This window comes from Pollicipes pollicipes, unplaced genomic scaffold (genome assembly GCF_011947565.3).
Source record: "Pollicipes pollicipes isolate AB1234 unplaced genomic scaffold, Ppol_2.1 Scaffold_7231;HRSCAF=8579_pilon_pilon_pilon, whole genome shotgun sequence".
Taxonomy (NCBI): domain Eukaryota; kingdom Metazoa; phylum Arthropoda; class Thecostraca; order Pollicipedomorpha; family Pollicipedidae; genus Pollicipes; species Pollicipes pollicipes.
The window spans coordinates 39,614,612-39,633,100 of NW_023597034.1; the positions used below are offsets into that span (position 1 = coordinate 39,614,612).

General features: G+C 58.9%; 3 protein-coding genes and 1 long non-coding RNA gene across 5 annotated transcripts in view; 2 read left to right on the forward strand and 2 right to left on the reverse strand.

Annotated features, from left to right (window-relative positions):
* LOC119110436 (sulfotransferase 1C4) overlaps positions 1 to 18,489 on the forward strand; it is a 63,357-nt gene that overhangs the window by 41,632 nt on the left and 3,236 nt on the right. The window lies entirely within an intron of this gene.
* On the reverse strand, positions 614 to 7,872 carry LOC119110440 (ectonucleoside triphosphate diphosphohydrolase 7-like). The gene is given in 10 exon segments (XM_037234271.1): positions 614 to 847; positions 1,275 to 1,471; positions 1,473 to 1,523; positions 3,599 to 3,787; positions 4,063 to 4,240; positions 4,728 to 4,873; positions 5,284 to 5,437; positions 5,895 to 6,038; positions 7,183 to 7,333; positions 7,692 to 7,872. Coding segments are annotated over 10 exon segments (1,431 nt in total). The 5' UTR covers positions 7,705 to 7,872; the 3' UTR covers positions 614 to 639.
* LOC119110441 (uncharacterized) lies at positions 8,597 to 10,968 on the reverse strand. Of its 2 annotated transcripts, none has more exons than XR_005095491.1 (3): positions 10,915 to 10,968; positions 9,517 to 9,590; positions 8,597 to 8,933 (listed from the first exon to the last, which is right to left on the reverse strand). It is a non-coding gene; the product is annotated as an uncharacterized LOC119110441 (long non-coding RNA). The 2 variants fall into 2 exon arrangements; XR_005095490.1 differs by having other exon boundaries at positions 10,749 to 10,961.
* Positions 11,314 to 18,155, forward strand: LOC119110106 (mediator of RNA polymerase II transcription subunit 17). Its single transcript, XM_037233845.1, has 10 exons — positions 11,314 to 11,420; positions 12,645 to 12,739; positions 13,151 to 13,336; positions 13,791 to 13,926; positions 14,464 to 14,498; positions 14,968 to 15,136; positions 15,671 to 15,736; positions 16,785 to 16,937; positions 17,310 to 17,564; positions 17,873 to 18,155. The coding sequence occupies exons 2-10, from the start codon at positions 12,654 to 12,656 to the stop codon at positions 17,963 to 17,965; spliced, it is 1,179 nt and encodes a 392-aa protein (XP_037089740.1). The 5' UTR covers positions 11,314 to 11,420; positions 12,645 to 12,653; the 3' UTR covers positions 17,966 to 18,155.

Consider the following 18,489-nt stretch of genomic DNA (forward strand, 5'->3'; position numbering starts at 1 on the left):
GGGTCTAACAGGTGGAGATCGCCAAGCACATAAGTTTGCATACGCACCGAAGTTATACCGTCGCAGATTTAAAATTCGCCTGCAACTTAAATTCACAGAACGAACAGGCCGCGAGCGGCAGGCCGACAAAGCGCCACAATACGGTGACGCGGATATCACAACTGACCCTTGGGCTGGCCACCGCGCGGCCGCTGACGAGAGAGGCCGCCTGGCGGCCCGCCCTGGTCTGACCCCGAGGTCAGGGCGGCCGGAGCCTCGGCCGGCCGAGATCGCCGGTCCTGACCTGACTCGCGCCCGGCCGCTGGCGTCGATGTACGCGGAGAGGTGACGACTCGCCGGTGGCTGACGGCATCCTACGGGACACCCGACGCCCGCCACGGCACGGTACGGCGAGCTAGCGTAATTCGATCCATTTGTTCAGCTGTGACATACGCCTTGTTCATTGATTCTGCCACCAGATCACGAGCGGTCGTTGTATTTCCCTGTCACGTCAAATGACCTATTGGTCGGGCAGCTGACCCCGTCTGTCTGCCATTTACCTATCGCCGCCCGGACGAGGCGGGCTTCTCTGGGCTACTGCGGCGGGCCGGGGCCGGGGCCGGGGCCGGGGCCGGCCAGCTGGCGCTCGGCGCCGGCCCGTCAGCTGACGCGCACGCCCAGCAGCATGGGCTCGTGCTCGGAGAGGAGACGCACGCGCGGCCGCGCCAGCCGCAGCCGGCGCAGGCGCAGCACGTACAGCGCCAGCACGCCCAGCACGACCAGCACGCAGACCAGCAGCAGGTACTGGGAGCCCCAGATGCTGTACGGACCGGCCGGGAAATGCGAGAACGTGGCCGCCTCCACCGACCTGGCGACAGAGGGAGCGGTCAGAGGCTGCGGTCGACACGGCAGTACAGCAAAACGTGGCCGCCTCCACCGACCTGGCGACAGAGGGAGCGGTCAGAGGCTGCGGTCGACGCGGCAGTACAGTAGAACGGCGAGCGGCCGCAGACACCAAGCCATCGGCATGATCATCACACTTGAGCGGTCATCCGCGTTCTTCAGCGTTTTCCATTAGAAAGTAACGGCGCTGCCACACCTGAATACATTGCTGGGCTGCACAGCTTGAGTGCGATGTTCAAGGACAACGGCCACTCCTCCGCTACCAGCCCGACGCGGAGTCCCACTCCACACCAGCTCCACGGGGCCCCCACCGACACCTCCCCAGGCCAGTCGACAGCAGCACACTCCACCTCAGCCGGCCGCGGCCGGGCGGCCGGCGGCGGCACACCCACCGCACGGGCAGGAAGCGCAGCTTGTACAGCAGCGCGCCCAGCGTCCAGGTGGAGACGCGTCCGTTTACGACGCTCGGCGTGGAGGTCAGGCCCTGGTACGAGTACGGCAGGCCCAGGCCCTCGTGCAGCACGGCCGTGAGGTAGACGGACTTGAAGCACTGTCGCGCCAGCCGGTCGTCGTCGGAGCGGCCGTACAGTCCCCTCGCCGCGGCGCCGCACCAGCGTCCGCCAGGCGGTGGCGCAGTAGTCCTGGCCGGAGCGACGCCGGGGTCAGCCGACGACGGCCACACACAGACACGGACGGGAGCACACAGAGCAGTGACAGCGGCGGACAGACAGACACGGACGGGCACAGAGCAGAGGGCAAACAGACAGGCAGACCGGACGGAGCACACGAGGCAGTGACAGCGGCATACGACGGACACGGACGGGAGCACACAGAGGCAGTGACAGCGGCACACAACAGACACGACCGGGATCACAGACGCAGTGACAGCGACGACAGACAAGAACGACGGGAGCACAGAACAGGACGCGGCACCGGACAGACACAGACCGGGCGGGAGCACAGAGCAGTGACAGCGGCACAGACAGACACGGACGGAGCACACAGAGCATGACAGCGGGCACACAGACGGCAGACACGGACGGAGCACAAACGAGGCAGTGACAGCGGCATACAGACAGACACCGGACGAGAGCACACAGAGGCAAGTGACAGCGGCACACAGACAGACATATAACACGGACGGGAATACACAACGCAGTGGGACAGCGGTATACAGACAGACACAGACACGACGGGAGCACACAGAGGCAGTGACAGCGGCATACAGACAGACACTGACGAAAGCACACAGAGGCAGGTGACAGCGGCACACAGACAGACACAGACACGGACGGGAATACACAGACGCAGACGGGAGCGACAGACGCAGGCCAGACAGACAGACAGACGCAAGGCGCACAGACAGACGCGGACGGGAGCACAGAGAGGCAGTGACAGCGCACACAGACAGACACAGACACGGACGGGAGCACAGAGAGGCAGTGACAGCGGCACACGGACAGACACAGACACGGGGCGGGAGCACAGAGAAGCAGTGACAGCGGCACACAGACAGACACGGACGGCAGCACACAGATGCAATGACAGCGGCACACAGACAGAGACAGGCACGGACGAGAACACAGAGGCAGTGACAGCGGCACACAGACACGGATGGGAGCAGACAGAGGCAGTGACAGCGGCACACAGACACGGACGGGAACACACAGAGGCAGTGACAGCGGCACACAGACACGGACGGGAGCACACAGGGGCAGTGACAGCGGCGCACAGGCAGGCACGGACGGGAGCACACAAAGGCAGTGACAGCGGCACACAGACAGATACAGACACGGACGGGAGCGCACAGAGGCAGTGCCAGCGGTTCACAGACAGACAGAACGGACGGGAACACACAGAGGAAGAGACAGCAGCACACACAGACAAAAACGGGCACAGACGGGAACACACAGAGACAGTGACAGCGGCACACACCGGAAAGGGGCAGACGGGCGGGGACAGCAGCACGAGTCGGACGGACAGGGACGTAGTCGGAGGTGAATGGACGGGGTCAGGTGGGAAGGGAGGGGGGGGGGGGGTGGACGGATGGGATCGGACAGCCAGGTTATTGAGGCCGGGAACGGACGGGCGTGGTCAGCTGGGCCGACACAGGAGCGGATGGGTACGGGCAGGGCCAGTCACAGTACGGGGCCCACAGCATGGAAACACTTAACTGACAACTCTACGTGACAACTCTAGCATTCCTCATCTAGACATCAAATAGAACAAAATGTGGTACCATACTACAAAAGCCCCAGGGCAGAGCGCACGACAAAGCTTCGTTCCCTACCGAACCCTGCACAGAGCTGCGAGCTGAAGTCCCGTATCCGAAGTGTGCCAAGCGAGCTGTCCGTCAAAACACCGAAACAACACGAACACACACGGCCAGAACTGGATGGCGACAGCCGTCAGCAATTGTGAGCGAAGTCGGCCGGGCTCAAATAGGGCCGATGCCGACCGGAACAGCTGGGCCCCGCGCGGGGGCAGCGCCCACCGGGACAGCCGGGCTCCGCGCGAGGGCAGCGCCCACCGGGACAGCTGGGCCCCGCGCGGGGGCAGCGCCCACCGGGACAGCTGGGCCCCGCGCGGGGGCAGCGCCCACCGGGGCAGCCGGGCCCCGCGCGGGGGCAGCGCCCACCAGGACAGCTGGGCCCTGCGCGGCGTAGCGCCGACCGGCCTGAAGCAGCGCGAGTTGCGACGCGGCGCTCGCGCTCACCTTGGCCGTCTGGCTGAAGCGCTTGTAGGAGTAATTGCCGCCGCTGCGCAGTGTGTCCTCCATGGAGTACCAGAACTCGGAGAAGCCATACAGCTCGAGCTCGCTCAGGTTGACGGGCGGTGCCACCAGCGTGCGCGTGCAGCCGTCCGGGCCTTCCGGACACAGGCGCGTCTTGCGCTCCTCCACGATCTGCGGCGACGTCGGCGTCGTTAGAGGGGCGGACGGGCGGACGGCGGGGAACGCGCAGTTCCGACAGGCGGCGGCCCAGCGGTCTATCTCTGACGGCCTCCGGGGACGCGTCCGCGGGCTCAGCCGGGACGCCCGGACATCACAGTCGCCGCCGCTGTCTCGCCAGACGTCACCACCGCCGGCAGCCCGCCGGTGGGAGAGGATGGGAGCAGCGGCGCGTACTCCCAGCCGCGCGGGAGGGCGGAGCGCCACAGCCGGCGGCCGGAGCGACGCACCTGCTTGCGCACGAGCTCCTCGCACTGGTGCCAGTCGCCGGTGCCGACCACGGGCACCGAGCAGTTGGCCGGCGGCGGCTGCTGCTCGGAGCAGTAGGTAGTGTTCTTCAGCAGCGCCCGGTCCGAAAACTCGCGCACCAGGCACGGGTCGTACAGGCGGCGGGTGCCGTTCGTGTACCTGAGGCGGACAGGGCGCAGACCGGTCACACGAGCCCGGCGGGCGCCACCGCCCGACCACCGCAGGCAACCGGCCACTGGCTGCGTGCCATTCACAACCTAACCTCAGCGTCTACCAGCTGGTGAAATATGGGAGAGGGAATGCATGCCAGCCTCAGTGAAAGACAGAATTAACTGACTCGTCTGACGACTGCAGCGACAGACCGAACGCGGCAGCGACGGTCTAGTACACCCCATGTTGGGAAGAAACACCCCGTGCAAACTACAAACAAAAATCTTCAACATGAGGCTAACCCATCGCTCTCAAGGACGGAGGACTTCCATTCACTGCAGTACGCGACCTTCGGCGTCGCAACACCGCTCAAACGTTTCTATGTCCTTTCCAGGCTCGCATCCCGAACACAGCCCTCTCAGCACGGCGCGAGGTCTGATCAGGGGCGTGCGCCCCCCCCCCCCCCCCCCCCCAGCGCCCCCAGCGGTCGGCTCACCTGGCACGGATGGCCTCACTGTGGCGGCGGAACGCCTCGTTGGCGCCGTAGCCGAGGAAGGTGGTGACGTACACGCGGTACGTGTGCTCGCGGTCGTGGTCGGCGCAGCCCAGGTTGATCACCGCCATGGAGGAGCGGTGGCCCCCCTGCGGAGAGAGCCAGGCATCACTCATCACTCGAGGCCACTCCACTCAGGCAGGCTGTCCGGCGGCCAAACCCCAGTCCCAGCCGGCGCCACCCAGAGCTCGCTGTTCGGCGGCCGTCCCTCCCGCCCTCCCTTGCCGGCGGTCTGGCTTGGAGTCGGCAAAGACTACCCAGCTGACGCGGTGGACATGGCTACCGGCATGTTCTCTGCTGCCCGGTTGCGCTCGATGCCCTCTTTGCTATGTTCTACGAAGTGGCATGTGATACCACGCTTTAGCCGAGAATCAAGTCCACAGATCCCACAGAAGATCTACTTCACACCGCAATGACCTCCAGGCACGGCGGTAGCATCGCCACCAATGCCCCGGCTACCCGGGTGGATTCCACAGTCACACTGCACTGCGTCACTCACCAGAGCCTTCTGCTGCGCTTTGGTGGTCACTTCGAAGCCAATCTGCATAGAGGCTCCGCCCATGTCCAGCGCGCCGACCGTCTTCAGCCGCTTGATTGGCTTCTCGTCCACGGTCTCCACCTCCACCAGCGGCCCGTTGTGGGCATGACGAAACCTGGCCGTCGGGGGGCAGCGACATCAGACACCACGCACGTCCGACACACGGACACAGGTGCGTCAAACACGTCGCGAGATGGATCTCCTCATCTGACAATTTACACGGAATAGCAGCGTTTCAAACCCTGCCAAGCATTGCGTAGGAAGCGGCAATATACCAGCGTAGGGCAATGATAGCGTAGTTGTTAAGCTACCTGTCTGGGAAACCAGAGGCACGGGGTTCGATTCCCCGTGGTGCTCGCCCTTCCTGCCAGGGTGAGAGGCAGGCGACACCATGTTGCCACAGCAGCGAGTGCGTTATTAGGCCCCAATCACAACTTGCCTCAGCGCCACGCCACTACACAAGGTCGAGAAATCAAATCGGCGGAGCCCACTCTCAGATCCAACACACGACCCCGATCCGCCTCGTCCGCGTCGGCTGTCAGTGCCGGTGACACCGGCAGCTGTGTGCTCACCTGTCCAAGGCGAAGTTGATGGCGATCCACTGATAAATGCCCTCCTCACGGCCCGTGATCACCTGGATGTTTTGCTCGGCCAGCAGGAAGTCGTACCGCTGCAGAATGTCCTGTCGCAGGCTGGAGATAATGGCCGCCTGCGTCCTGTGACCAGGGCCGGACGCGGTCAGGCGGCGGGAGTCGCGCTCCGCCGCAGACTGACCGACAGGTCAGGTACAGACACTGCGGTATGTCTGGCGGCGGGAGTCGCGCTCCGCCGCAGACTGACCGACAGGTCAGGTACAGACACTGCGGTATGTCTGGCGGCGGGAGTCGCGCTCCGCCGCAGACTGACCGACAGGTCAGGTACAGACACTGCGGTATGTCTGGCGGCGGGAGTCGCGCTCCGCCGTAGACTGACCGTTGGTTCAGATACAGACACTGTGGTATGTCAGGCGGCGGGAGTCGCGCTCCGCCGCAGACTGACCGTCAGGTCGGATACAGACACTGCGGTATGTCTGGCGGCGGCAGTCGTGCTCCGCCATAGACTGACCGTCAGTTCAGATACAGACACTGCGGTATGTCTGGCGGCGGGAGTCGTGCTCCGCCGCAGACTGACCGTCAGGTCGGATACAGACGCTGCGGTATGTCTGGCGGCGGGAGTCGTGCTCCGCCGCAGACTGACCGTCAGGTCGGATACAGACACCGTGGTATGTCTGGCGGCGGGAGTCGTGCTCCGCCGCAGACTGACCGTCAGGTCAGATACAGACACTGTGGTATGTCTGGCGGCGGGAGTCGTGCTCCGCCGCAGACTGACCGCCAGGTCGGATACAGACACCGTGGTATGTCTGGCGGCGGGAGTCGTGCTCCGCCGCAGACTGACCGTCAGGTCAGATACAGACACTGTGGTATGTCTGGCGGCGGGAGTCGTGCTCCGCCGCAGACTGACCGTCAGGTCAGACACAGACACCGTGGTATGTCTGGCGACGGGAGTCACACTCCACCGCAGGTTGGCCGTCAGGTTAGACACAGACACTGCGGTATGTCTGGCCGGTCCAAACGCGGAACCCAGTGCGACACGCCACAACACTTATCAATATCCCCGTCACGTCAGCACGCGGCTGTAATGCAACGGGCCAAATGATATACTTCACCCAGGAGTGTAGCTGCTACCAACCAAGCCGTCCAGCATATTCAGGAAACAGTCAGGACAGCTCAGAAACAACACTCGAGATTCAGGCAGGCGCCCAGGCAATGTTACAGCCCTCCAGCTGCTGCTGTGTTAAGTAAGCGGGGCGTCACCACGTACTCCTTGGAAAGCAGTCGCATGCCGGCGGTGGCCATGATGTACAGCGACGTCTCCCTGTGCTTCTCCTTGGGTATGTGAGCGGCGGCGTACTCCAGCAGCGGCCTCAGGTACGCACCGGCCCGGTCTGGGGTCGCCCTCATGGAGGAGAGACCTGCCCAGCTACCAGCGTCAGTCTCCGGACACCAAGCCCCGCTCAAGAGCATGCCACACAGACGGCAGGGCTACCCGACCCACTGGCGACATGCCAGAGATGAAGCTGCTATCACTGTACCGGGTATCCTTCTGTTCGAGCTGTATTCCCCTAATGCGACTTAACCAGCTCATTGGAAACAACACAATCACCTCGCATGTGTTTCCTTAAAAACCATTGCAATTCTCATCGTCTGTTGCGCCCGCAGCAGATGCACAGCGAAGTCAAACTCTCCTCCAGTGGAAGCGTTCCGGTCAGCCGCGGACGGCATCGGGCCGGGGCGGCGCCAGCGCCCGGCCGCCGCTGGGGGCGCGCTCACCTGGCGTGATCATCTCGACGCGGGGCTGGCCGGCCAGGTCCCGCAGCGGCTGGATGTTGAGCAGGTCGCGCCGGTTGCCCGTGTGCGGCGGCCAGACATAGATATGCGCCCGGCTGCCGGAGCTGCCGGCGTCCACCACCACCGCGTAGCCCAGCCCCTCGGCGCGCGGCTCGACGCCATCGCCGCCGCTCCACAGGTCTGCCGGCCGGCCGCGGGGACGCAGCAGGTCAGAGCAGGATCCAGCCGCGGGGGCGCAGGTCAGAGCAGGGTCCAGCCGCGGGGGCGCAGGTCGGAGCAGGGGCCGGGGGCTCAGGTCAGGGGAGCGCGGGCGTGGAGTGACAGCGGATGGACCGGGTGACGGACTGGGACGGACAACGAACGGACTGGCCGGGAGCTGGGCAGAACAGGCTAGCGAGTGTGACAGCCTCAGACAGAGCAGAAAGCCTCAGTGCTCAAGGGTCAGTACATTCGGCACATTCAGTGGGAGCATCATCAACGTGGCGCAGCATATCCGCCAAGGAGCGCGACAATGCAGTCCAGACCAAGGGCGAATCCCGGATTTCGTCAAAGGAGAGCGACTACGCTTCATTGTGGTCCGTTACCACCCTCACAACGAAGATTTCGGCAACTTTTTGAATTATCATTTCTTAATAGGTAAATATCTTGCACCGGAACGGCGAGCCGCATTTAGCCAACAGAGTTAAATTTTCCATTAATTTTTACGTTGATCTTGAAGATTTGTGGCCGTTTGCGGTGCTTCTGAAGTTTGGTGCGTTTTGAAAATGGTTATGCGACCCCAAAATGAGGATTTTGGTGCCCCTCGGCTCCAAGCAGGGCCATGAGGCCATAGGACCATGGACCCATGCCCCCTCCCCTCTCCCCGCTCTGGATCCGCCACTGGTCCGGAAATGCGCGGCAAACTGCAAATATCATAAGCAGATTGCATCTTTTTTTACTTGCGCACGGGGTATTGTTCCGTGTCCAGACGCTGATATATTATGCTCCCACCACAGCGAGTACAACCGAGAGCTGCTATCCAGACAGAAGACCGGAGGCCCCGGGCTCGAGCGTCGCGCCAAACCTTGGTAGGTGCCGACGGCGGCCAGCGCCTGCGTGAGCACCACCAGCGAGCAGAGCGCCAGCGTCACCACGCTGACGGCCAGCGTCCAGCCGGCGGCCCAGCGCTGGCACAGCTGCTGCGCCCACTGCGCCAGCGCTCCGCTCAGGCAGGGCAGGCCGATCCTGCGGCAGAGCGGCGAGTCACGCGGCGGACCGGCCCCGGCCGCCACAGCCGGCCAGCACCCTGGACAAAGGCCCATGGTGCACAGGTGCTGCTGCATGGCTCCTCACTGTGCACCTGTGCAGGCGCCCCAGAAAACGACTCCATGGTGCATAGGTGCTGCTGCATGGCTCCTCACTGTGCACCTGTGCAGGCACCCCAGAAAACGAATCCATGGTGCACAGGTGCTGCTGCACGGCCACATGCTGCACACCTGTGTAGGTCACGCGGAGCTGCGAGCTTCATATCAATTGGGTGAATGTGGTATATGCTTTCAAATCTGAATATTTTGATATTCAAATACTTCATCTGGTAATCAAACAACCTAAGATCACTTATCACCCACAAGGCAAACATCAAATAACACTCATGCAACCCAGTTATTTTGCTCTTTGTATATATTCTGATCCAGCATAATAACACTGAGCAATGCATGTGCTGGCTGTGCTTTGGTCATCATGTACTTGTTAGTTTTGGCAGTGGGTAATATGCTGTTAACTCTCTTTTTCAAGCTGTTGATTTAGCATGCAGAGAATGAAAAATTACCTTGGCATCATGTTGGCTTCACACAAACATCATTTCATTATTGCAGTTTTTGAATTCATCAGCATGTTAAAATCCTGTAAAAAATAGCCCAACATTTCAAACTTGTATAAAAGTACCAAACAACAACCAGGCTCTCATGTAATGTAGCCGTGAAGCATGATGCTAAGCACGCTGTAAACAGCACTAACAGGGATTGATCATGTTTAAATTCAATCTCTCACTTAATCTGAGCTTAAGCTTTTCATCTTAAGTAATGCAGGTGCCTACTTGCCCAGGTATTTAGGCCTATCTGGAGAACCCTAAAACAAAATCCAAAACAGTGAGCACAAAATTCGAAATGTGCTATGCAAGCATTGCGAAGAGTCTATCCCAAAATTATGCTACACACTTGAAACCATTTTCAACCCTTACCCTCCCTCCCATTAAGACTGCAACAATATCTGTCATGCCAAAATGTCTGACATAGCAGCAACATTGCAGGAAAAAATTCCAGACATGCAGACTATAATTCCAGGCACCTACAGCACCATGAGCAGATCACATCAATTTCAACATGTAGCAAGCCGAGTGTTTCTACAAAATATTGTGTGGTGAAGGTAATTTTAGGCTGTGATGCTCCAAACATATTTACACACAATTTTTTGTTGAAAATTCATCACAAATTAGCTTGAATTAAGTTTGGAATAGACCAGTACAATGTTCAGCACACTTAAACATGCAGGTATTCAGTGAAGTGGATGGCTCTATTGCAGATTGGCCCCCTATGGTCAAGTGCTAGTTAAACTGGGCACAATCACCCTCCCTGCGGGTTGCACTGTACAATGCAACAATTCTAAAAAAGGTGATAATTGTCCAGCCAGCAATTGAACAAATGCTGCAAAGCATGTCATCCACTTTTGTCAAACAAACCACAGGTTCAGCTGCATAGAGCATAACTTTTCAAAAGGTAGCATCTGTCCATCTCCTGATGGGACTAGAGCTGTTAAGGAGATGGGCATGTTGAATGCCATGAGAGGAAGTCAACAGTACCTGGCTTGAAAGTTTTAAAACATGTTGCAAAGGACTAAAGCTTGGCCAATGCTGTGTCACATGGTCCCCCCTCCCACCTTGTTATCCTCAGATTGCATTCTATGCACAATATAATGCAAGGCTGGTTCCCAAGGTAGATAACATAATAGCTTTACAGTTGTACAGGCAAGATAGGAATAACACCAACAAAAGCCTAACCTCACCATATGCCACGTCAACAGTCTAGATCATCACACACCGAATGCCACAAACGCGAGAAACGTCATTTTTCATTTGAACAGCCGCCTAAGACCCTTTCTGCTAGTAGAGTGCGGCGCAGTAAAAGCTACGTGGAATGTCATGTCAAAGTGCCCAACCAACTTCCACCACCTTCAGCTCAACAACGCAGCGCGAATAATCAATCACAACACCGCCAAAACGGCAACTGGACGATTAGTCATATCATAACTAACTAGGCTGCCAGTTCATCATATCCTACTTGACTGAAACAAAAGCCAAGATTTAAACTAGGAGAGGTGCTTGTAGGCATCTGCTAAGGTACTTAAAGTGGATAAATTTAAAATATTCAGCTAGGAATGAAAAGCAATAATCACTATGCAATCACTGTATTCTATAAAATAATTGTAGAGCTAGGTGATTTGTTAAAAATATGTGATTTACATTCGATTTTTAGTTTACATTATTACTTTGATGCCATTTTCGAAACATTCCAAAACATCGACAACTGGCAGCTTGGTTTTAAAGTCGCCTTGGCGTGAGCTCATGACGAGGGTGTGCGCAAATGCTAACAGTCAAGGCCGTGCGAGTAGGGAGAAGCCGGTGTGACGGGTGTGTGTGGTTGTAAGTAGCGAGCCCGGCGATCGTTTAAGCTCACGGTGAGTCCAGCAAACAGTTGGTAAATGGTCGTCTTGCACGGTCGCCTTGCGAATAGCTGATTTTGTATGTGGACATGTGCCTGATGCAGGACATTTTTGAGCGACTTCGCGTCACTTGCCTTGGGTTAGGGCGCATAGCCTCCTGGGCTCAAGCGTGTTGTCGCGTCACGTCCTAGCAATGATCTGTTTGAATGCTTCAGAAATGGTTGAAATGTTTCAAAGACCATTTACATCGTCAATTTGATCAGCATCTGACTGTAAAAAGTGCACCGGGTATCGAACGTTATCAAAGCAGCCGTGGTCAGGAATGTAAGATCGGTCACTAAGGCCTACTTTTTGTGCAGCATAATGAATCTACAGTGGTGTTGTGGGGAAATAATGGCATTGTATTTGTCAATTTGGGTTTACTTTGTGATTAACTGTTGAGTCTTCATGGCATTGCCTGCCTTGCAGTCTCCAGCTCATGGCAGAATTTGATGAAATCTTTTTGGGGCAGAGGCCAGGCACAACTTCCAGTTTTTGACAGCTCACCAAAATTTTGTGGCAGAAATTATTTCTTAGACTATGTAGCCTATCAGAGTATGTTTTTCTAGCTTATAAAACAGTATTAGTCAAATTGACAACTGTCATGACAAATAATGTTTTTGGGGTAAGTGATGCAACTAGAATGTGCCCCAATGTGGCAGCTTGCTACCACTGTTAAGGCAGCATTCTGTCTGTGTCAAACATCTCATTGGCATGTTTGCCATAGTTTGCAGACTAGCCTGTCTCTCACTCTGCAGAAAGGGTGAGCACAGCATGGAGTTAAACTTTGCATCTGGTTCCACTGAAGCCTGATGCACTATACTTATTATGCCATATGTATTGCTGCACTCATACTGTACTGATGCTGTTTTCATGTATAATGTTTCAAGCAGCAAACAGTTTTTGGACTGCTGCTTCTAGCTTGCAGTATATATATATATATATATATATATATATATATATATATATATTAGATATGTTGGAAGTTGGTGTGAGGCTTCTGCTAATTTGCTGTCAATTGAATTTGCTCATTTTGGAAATTTTTAGATCTTAGTGTGTGATGAGGCTGATAAGCAGCATGTTTATGGGTTGTATATTGCCCAGTACATGGTCAGGCACAGTTTTGATGTGGATGAAGATGGGAAATGGAATAAATTTCCAGTTGAAGTGTATTAATGACAAGCTTGTCTCTTTTTGCAGAACACCAAGATGTCTGGACCAAAGATAAGCATAGAAACACCTCTTGAAAACCAGGTGTATGAGATAACCTATGATGGAAGGGAGATTCTTCAGCCGTAAGTAGCACATCGTGCTTTGGTATGTGTTCAAGCATAGAAATTGAGCTCAAGTCAATGATTTTCATGATGGGGCCATCAGCAATCATTAACCAAAATTCAGTCACCTTGATTAAAATAAAGATAAACTTGTGCCCAGAAATGTTGGTCAAACTGTAATTCATGCTGTTATATAAAAACATCTGGATGAGCAATATAAATATAAAGTCGTCTGTTTATGTTTGCACATTATGTCAGGATGTCATGTGTGTTTACCATTTTATTGTTCATTATTGCACATTCATGGCCATTTACCCTGCTAAGTGCATGCTCAGGTGCTCCACAGCTGCTTTGCCCACCCAGTATCAGCTAAGCTGTGTGCACCCTCACGCATGTCTCGACTGACCACGCCGGCGCGGCGACGCCCCTCAGGCCACTCTCCATGTCGGAGAACCTGGCGCGCCTGGCAGCCAAGATCGACTGGAGCCGCGCCGACGGCTCGGACGGCGCGGACGAGCCGGCCGAGCCGGCCGCCGAGCCCGACGCCGACGGCGAGCAGCAGGTCACCTCCTTCCAGCAGCCCGCCTGGCCCTGGGAGAGCGTGCGCAACAAGATCAGGTGCGTGGGCGGGGCGGGCGCGCTGCGGCTCGGCTCGGTCGGAGCCCGGCACTCGGGAACCGTCGGACCGAGGCTGTGCTCTCCTCGCGCGCTGCGGCAGCTCCGTCACGTGGGCGTGCGGGCCGGGGGTTAATCGGGGATCTGAAAAATGTTCTTTAATTACCGAACTATATGGTTGGATTATAACATCAACCTGCCAGCTAATAAACTCAATTGAGCGTATACTACTTCTGAGTTGTTGTATACTTGTTTGCTTCTGATTGAGTGCATACTTCTTCTTACTGCTTTCGAAAGGTGAACAGCATCCACTATGTTTTCACACGGAATATACACACAACTCCTGTACGCTCAACCTGGTGTCGGCCTGTAAGCTCTAGCTGTCAGATCTAGCCATTCCCCCCGTGCCAGGGGCCGTACCGTGCGGGAACTAACGGCGCTGCCGTGCGGCTGGCAGGGACGCCTACACGGAGGTGTGCGTGCTCTCGGACGTCCTCAGCATCGCGCGCCACAAGCGCTACATGGTGCTGGACGGCGTGACGCAGGACGCGCCGGAGTCGCGCCAGCTCGTCCAAGTCATCAGCAAGAAGAAGGTACCTCGCGCACGCAACTTGTTTTTCTTGGACTTAACGTCAACTTTTTATGGGATGGATTTCCGGTACCAGCGCGCGCGCGCGCGCGCTAATCAGGAGCTGTTGCGTGAGTCCTGACCCCACCATCCGTCCGTATGATTCTGGATCGGATGCATCGGGTCAGCGGCAGAACCTTTTGTGGCGAGGGCTTACCGTGCCACAATGCTCGACCCGGTTCGTCCTGCCCTCTGACGTCACCTGGCCCTTGCGGCCGCTGTCGCCGGACGCAGGCCGTCCTAGTCGGGAACGAGAGCGATCGCTTAAAGGGTCTCGAACCCACCCCGACACGGGTGCGTGAATCGAGAGGCTTGTGCTGTAACCAAGCAGGCTGTCGGGACGGACGTGGGCATGTGCTCGTTTTTTCCTTGTGCTGTTGATCCGACAAGCCACGTCACACATTGCCTGTCACCCCCGCCTGACCTGACCTGGGCAGGGGCTGGCCACAGCTCCCACCCCTGACCTCGGGTCGCTCCTCAGCACCTGACCTGACCCCGGCAGGGTCTTGGGGCGGGCGGCGCAGATCCTGAACGACGGTGCTGACCGTATGCGCGAGAACGTGGGCCGAACAGCGGCGCAACCGCAACAACAACGACTTCTACACTGAGCTGTTGCGCCTGCGCCAGAGGTGGCGGCTTAGAAAGGTCGGCAACAATATCATCGGTGATCTCAGCTACAAACAAGGTATCTGCCTCCGCTCATCGGTCACGTGTTGCGTCTGTTGATTGGATGTATCACGAGCCCATCCGTCCATTCCGATGAGCTTGTGTATGTTGGTACTGTTTCGAGACACCTTTGTTGGCTAGGGGCTCTGCTGCTGGATTCTCTCAGTGATGCATGTTTTGGTGCACTTCGTTGGCGTTTGTTTTCATCAGAGGGATCCTTAGTCGCTGTTTTTTTGGCCCGAACATTGAGGAAGGCGTGGTCTGCGAACTGTCCCACAGTTTAGCACGGACCCTCGTCTGAGATCCCGGGTTGTGAGTCACCCCTGCGTGTGCGTGTGAGACGCACGCTCCCGCTCTCCACGCCCATCACGGGGCTCGTAACTCTGGCCGGTGCGCGCTCATCGAGCCAGCTGACCTCTCCCGTCGTCGGTCCGCGTTCAGTGGGCTCGCGCTTCTGGCTGTCGGGCACGTTCGAGGTGAAGAAGGCGGAGGAGACGCCGGCGCCGGCCGTCGGCCCGCCGCCGCCGCCCATCGTCGTCACCGTGCCCAGCGAACTCCAGGGCGTCGCGTACATCTACGTCACCATCAGGAAAGGTGCGGTGGCCGCCGCCGGCTGTGGTCGGCGACCGCTACCGACCGGCTGCTGGGTGGCGCTGGCTGTGATAGTGGTCGCTGGTGTGGACTTCACGCTGCGGGGTTGTGGTGTAATGCAACCCAGCCGCCGGTAGGAGTTACCGCAAGGGGTTGCTTGGGCGGCCGTGTGCCTTTGTCGTGACTTCATTGCATGAGAGAGTCACGGTGGACCCACGGGATCTTCTAAACCCGGTTGTTTTCTGGCGTTGGGAGAGCTGTTGGCCTGGCCCTCCGTGGCCTGTGAGTCGTCGGCTGACCCCGCGTCCGCCTGTCCTGCCGCGGCGAACCGGTGCGGCCAGCTCTGTGACCGCCCCCCCCCCCCCCCGCACGCAGACCAGGGAGACGCTGTGCTCGGCGCGGCTGACGCAGCCGGGCGGCGCGCCGGCCGCCGCCGCCGCCGCCAACTCCAGCACTGGAACGACCGGCTGGAGGCCGCCCAGAACGTGCTCTTCTGCAAGGAGCTGATCGCGCAGCTGGTCGCGCGAGGCCGTCCAGCTGCAGGCCAAGCTGCCGCACATGGTGATCGGCAACGAGAATCACGTCCACCCATCTTCCCGGGCATGCCACCTGGTGATCGGGCTGGCGCACAGCGCGCGGTCAGAGGCGGCGCCCGCCGAGCTGCCGCCGCCGCCGCCGGCCGGCCCGCTCAGCGACAACAACTACGTGCTGGAGCACTCGCTGGACCAGCTGCGGCGGCACGTGCACCACCGCACATGCACCACGCCATGCCGCACCCGGCCTCGGCGTCCATGGGCATGAGGCAAGCGGCGCCGCCAGGCCGGCCCCGGCGCCGTCCTCCCGCGCCCAGCTCGTCAAGATGGTCGAAAGGTGGGCCGCTGCGCGAGCTGCTTACCGGGGACGGAGGGTGGGGGGCGGCTGGGGAGGGACTGGTCCGGTGGACTTTTGTGTACGCGGCTCTGGGTGGTGTTGGTGGGAAAGCGCCCTTGTTGGATCAGTGGCAGACCTTAAGCGTGTACCTTGTCTTCGAAATGTTACAGCTGAGAAGATGTGCTGGTGCTGCATCTCATGCGTCCCCCTGTCTTCAGTGAGACCCTGCTGAGAGGATCATCCGCCAGGCCCGGCACGTCGTGTTGCGCATGCGCACAGCGTTCGTGATCGACAGCTGCGCGCGCGACATCAAAGACCCGCTGATCGTCACCCATTGGAACTCGGTCAACTCGCCCACGCAGTGCTGGCTGCAAGGTACGCAGTGCTGCTGCTGACAGTGGCGCCATCACCAGAATATACTCGAGTCATGCAGATACGACGTCAGTTTCTGACCGCTGCGGAGCTACCATTCGCCAGTCGCCGCTAGCCTTCCGAGAGGCTTCTGGTTCCATCGCCGTGCATCGCCGTGAAGCCTTGCCCGTACTGACTGCGTCTCCTGGTATCTGACGGGACTCCCCGAACGCGGCCGGCTGGAGCGCATCCCCCTCCCCCTCCCCCCCCCCCCCCCTAAGCCGTCCGCCGGCCTGGCCGCTCCGGCAGGCGGAGCCGGCCTGACCCGTCCCCCGCACCCCGCAGGTCAACATCGTCACACACGGCTACGACTCGGTGCACCGCACCACCTTCCTCATCAACGTGCTGGAGGACTCGCTGCGCTGTGTGTGCCGCGACGGCCGCGTGCTCACGCTCAGCTACGACTCGTCCGAGCTGCAGTACATCATCTTCTGCCAGGTGCGCCGGCCGGGGCGGGAGGAGCCGTCTTCTGCCGGTGCGGGGCGTACAGGTGGTCTGCTGAGCCTCGAGGCCGGCCGGAGGTTTTCAGCGTTGTGCCGTGGCACTAGTGTACGCGTGGTGCTTAACGTGTTGGTAAGATGTAGGTACCACGTGCTTCGTGAGTTCAGAATTTCGGACCCGTCAGCAAAGGGGTCACACGTTCGACGCACTGAGGAGGGAAATGTATAGTCACTGACTGCCGACTGTGCTGTTTGGAGTAGGTGCGAGCGCAGTGTGATGGACGTCAGCCGCGTATCTGGTCAGGCCATCACCACGCTCCCGCCCTCTGGCATCCGCCCTGTTAGCTGAGCCTCGCACACCGGCCGCCAGGTGTCTCAGCACAACATGCTGGCGGCGCAGTCGTTGGGCCGGATCCTGGGCTGGACGGTGCGCAGCAGCGGCGGCTGGCAGGGCGGCGGCTGCGTGCTGGCCGCGCCCTCGGGCCAGTGCTACGTGGCGGTGCGGTGTCAGCCGCACGGCGAGCCCATCCAGGTGGCCGTGGCTCAGTCGCCGCGGCCCGACTTCTTCCCCACGGCGCTGGTGACCGAGCACAAGTGGGAGCAGCTGGGCGGCGCCTTCAGACAGGTCAGCCGCGGCGAGGGCGCACATTGTCGGTCCGGCCGACCTCGGACGGAGGCGCCGCGCCCGCACATTGTCGCGCCGGGCCGACGTGGGACGGGGGGCGCCGAGCGACGGCGTTGGCCACGTTGGCCACACCGGCCACGTAATCAGGAATACGTGGGCATGCATGTCTCTTTAGACGTTGCTACATCGCTTGCGCACCCCTCGGGTTCCGTGATTTTCAATTTGAGGTGGTTGAGCTTCGCTTTGGCTAGTTTCCGGACGTGATACGTTTGCATTTGTTACGGATGTCAAGATACCTTGTTCCGCAGGTGAAGTGGGAGAAGATGGAGGGACGCAACTTCCTAAACAAGATGGAGCTGCTGATGGCCAACTTGTCCAACAGCACGGCCAACATCATGTGACGCCCTCTCTAGGCCTGCTTCTCGTCGGGGGTCTGTGCATCACACACCCGAGAGAAGTGCTGCGTAACTCCAACAGAGAGAAGCAGAGCACGGCAAGTTTCTTCATAATGACAGCGTACTGTCGGCCTCCGCGCGCGCAACGCCCATGCTGTTCGCTTCCAGCGCGCTCAATACACTGTATTTGTATAAACGCCTCGTATTCCTTACGCAAACATCCATAAGAAAGGCGGCGTCGCCTGAGGCGCGGCCGCCGCCCCATGCCCGGACCTGTGGGGCGGCGGCTGACAAGAAGGCGGACCACCCGGGCCCCCAAGGCCACCGACGGCCCACGCGGGCCGAGAACGAGACCGAACACCGCCGGCCGGGCGGCAGCGAAACGAAAAGGCACGTGCGCTAAAACAACAAGCAGAACAAGCCACTCAAGTAACGAAAAAATAACGTGCGCGACAAACCTGGCGGAGCACCACAAAATACCACAGATCCAAACAGAACGGCGCGGCCGGCGGGTGGCGCCCGCCGCGGTC

What these genes read in the sequence shown, in the direction of transcription:
- LOC119110106 (XM_037233845.1), top strand. Translation starts at nt 12,654, where the DNA reads ATGTCTGGACCAAAGATAAGCATAGAAACACCTCTTGAAAACCAGGTG. An exon ending in GGAAGGGAGATTCTTCAGCC is followed by an intron (nt 12,740 to 13,150) that starts GTAAGTAGCACA and finishes GACGCCCCTCAG; the next exon opens with GCCACTCTCCATGTCGGAGA. An exon ending in AGTACATCATCTTCTGCCAG is followed by an intron (nt 16,938 to 17,309) that starts GTGCGCCGGCCG and finishes ACCGGCCGCCAG; the next exon opens with GTGTCTCAGCACAACATGCT.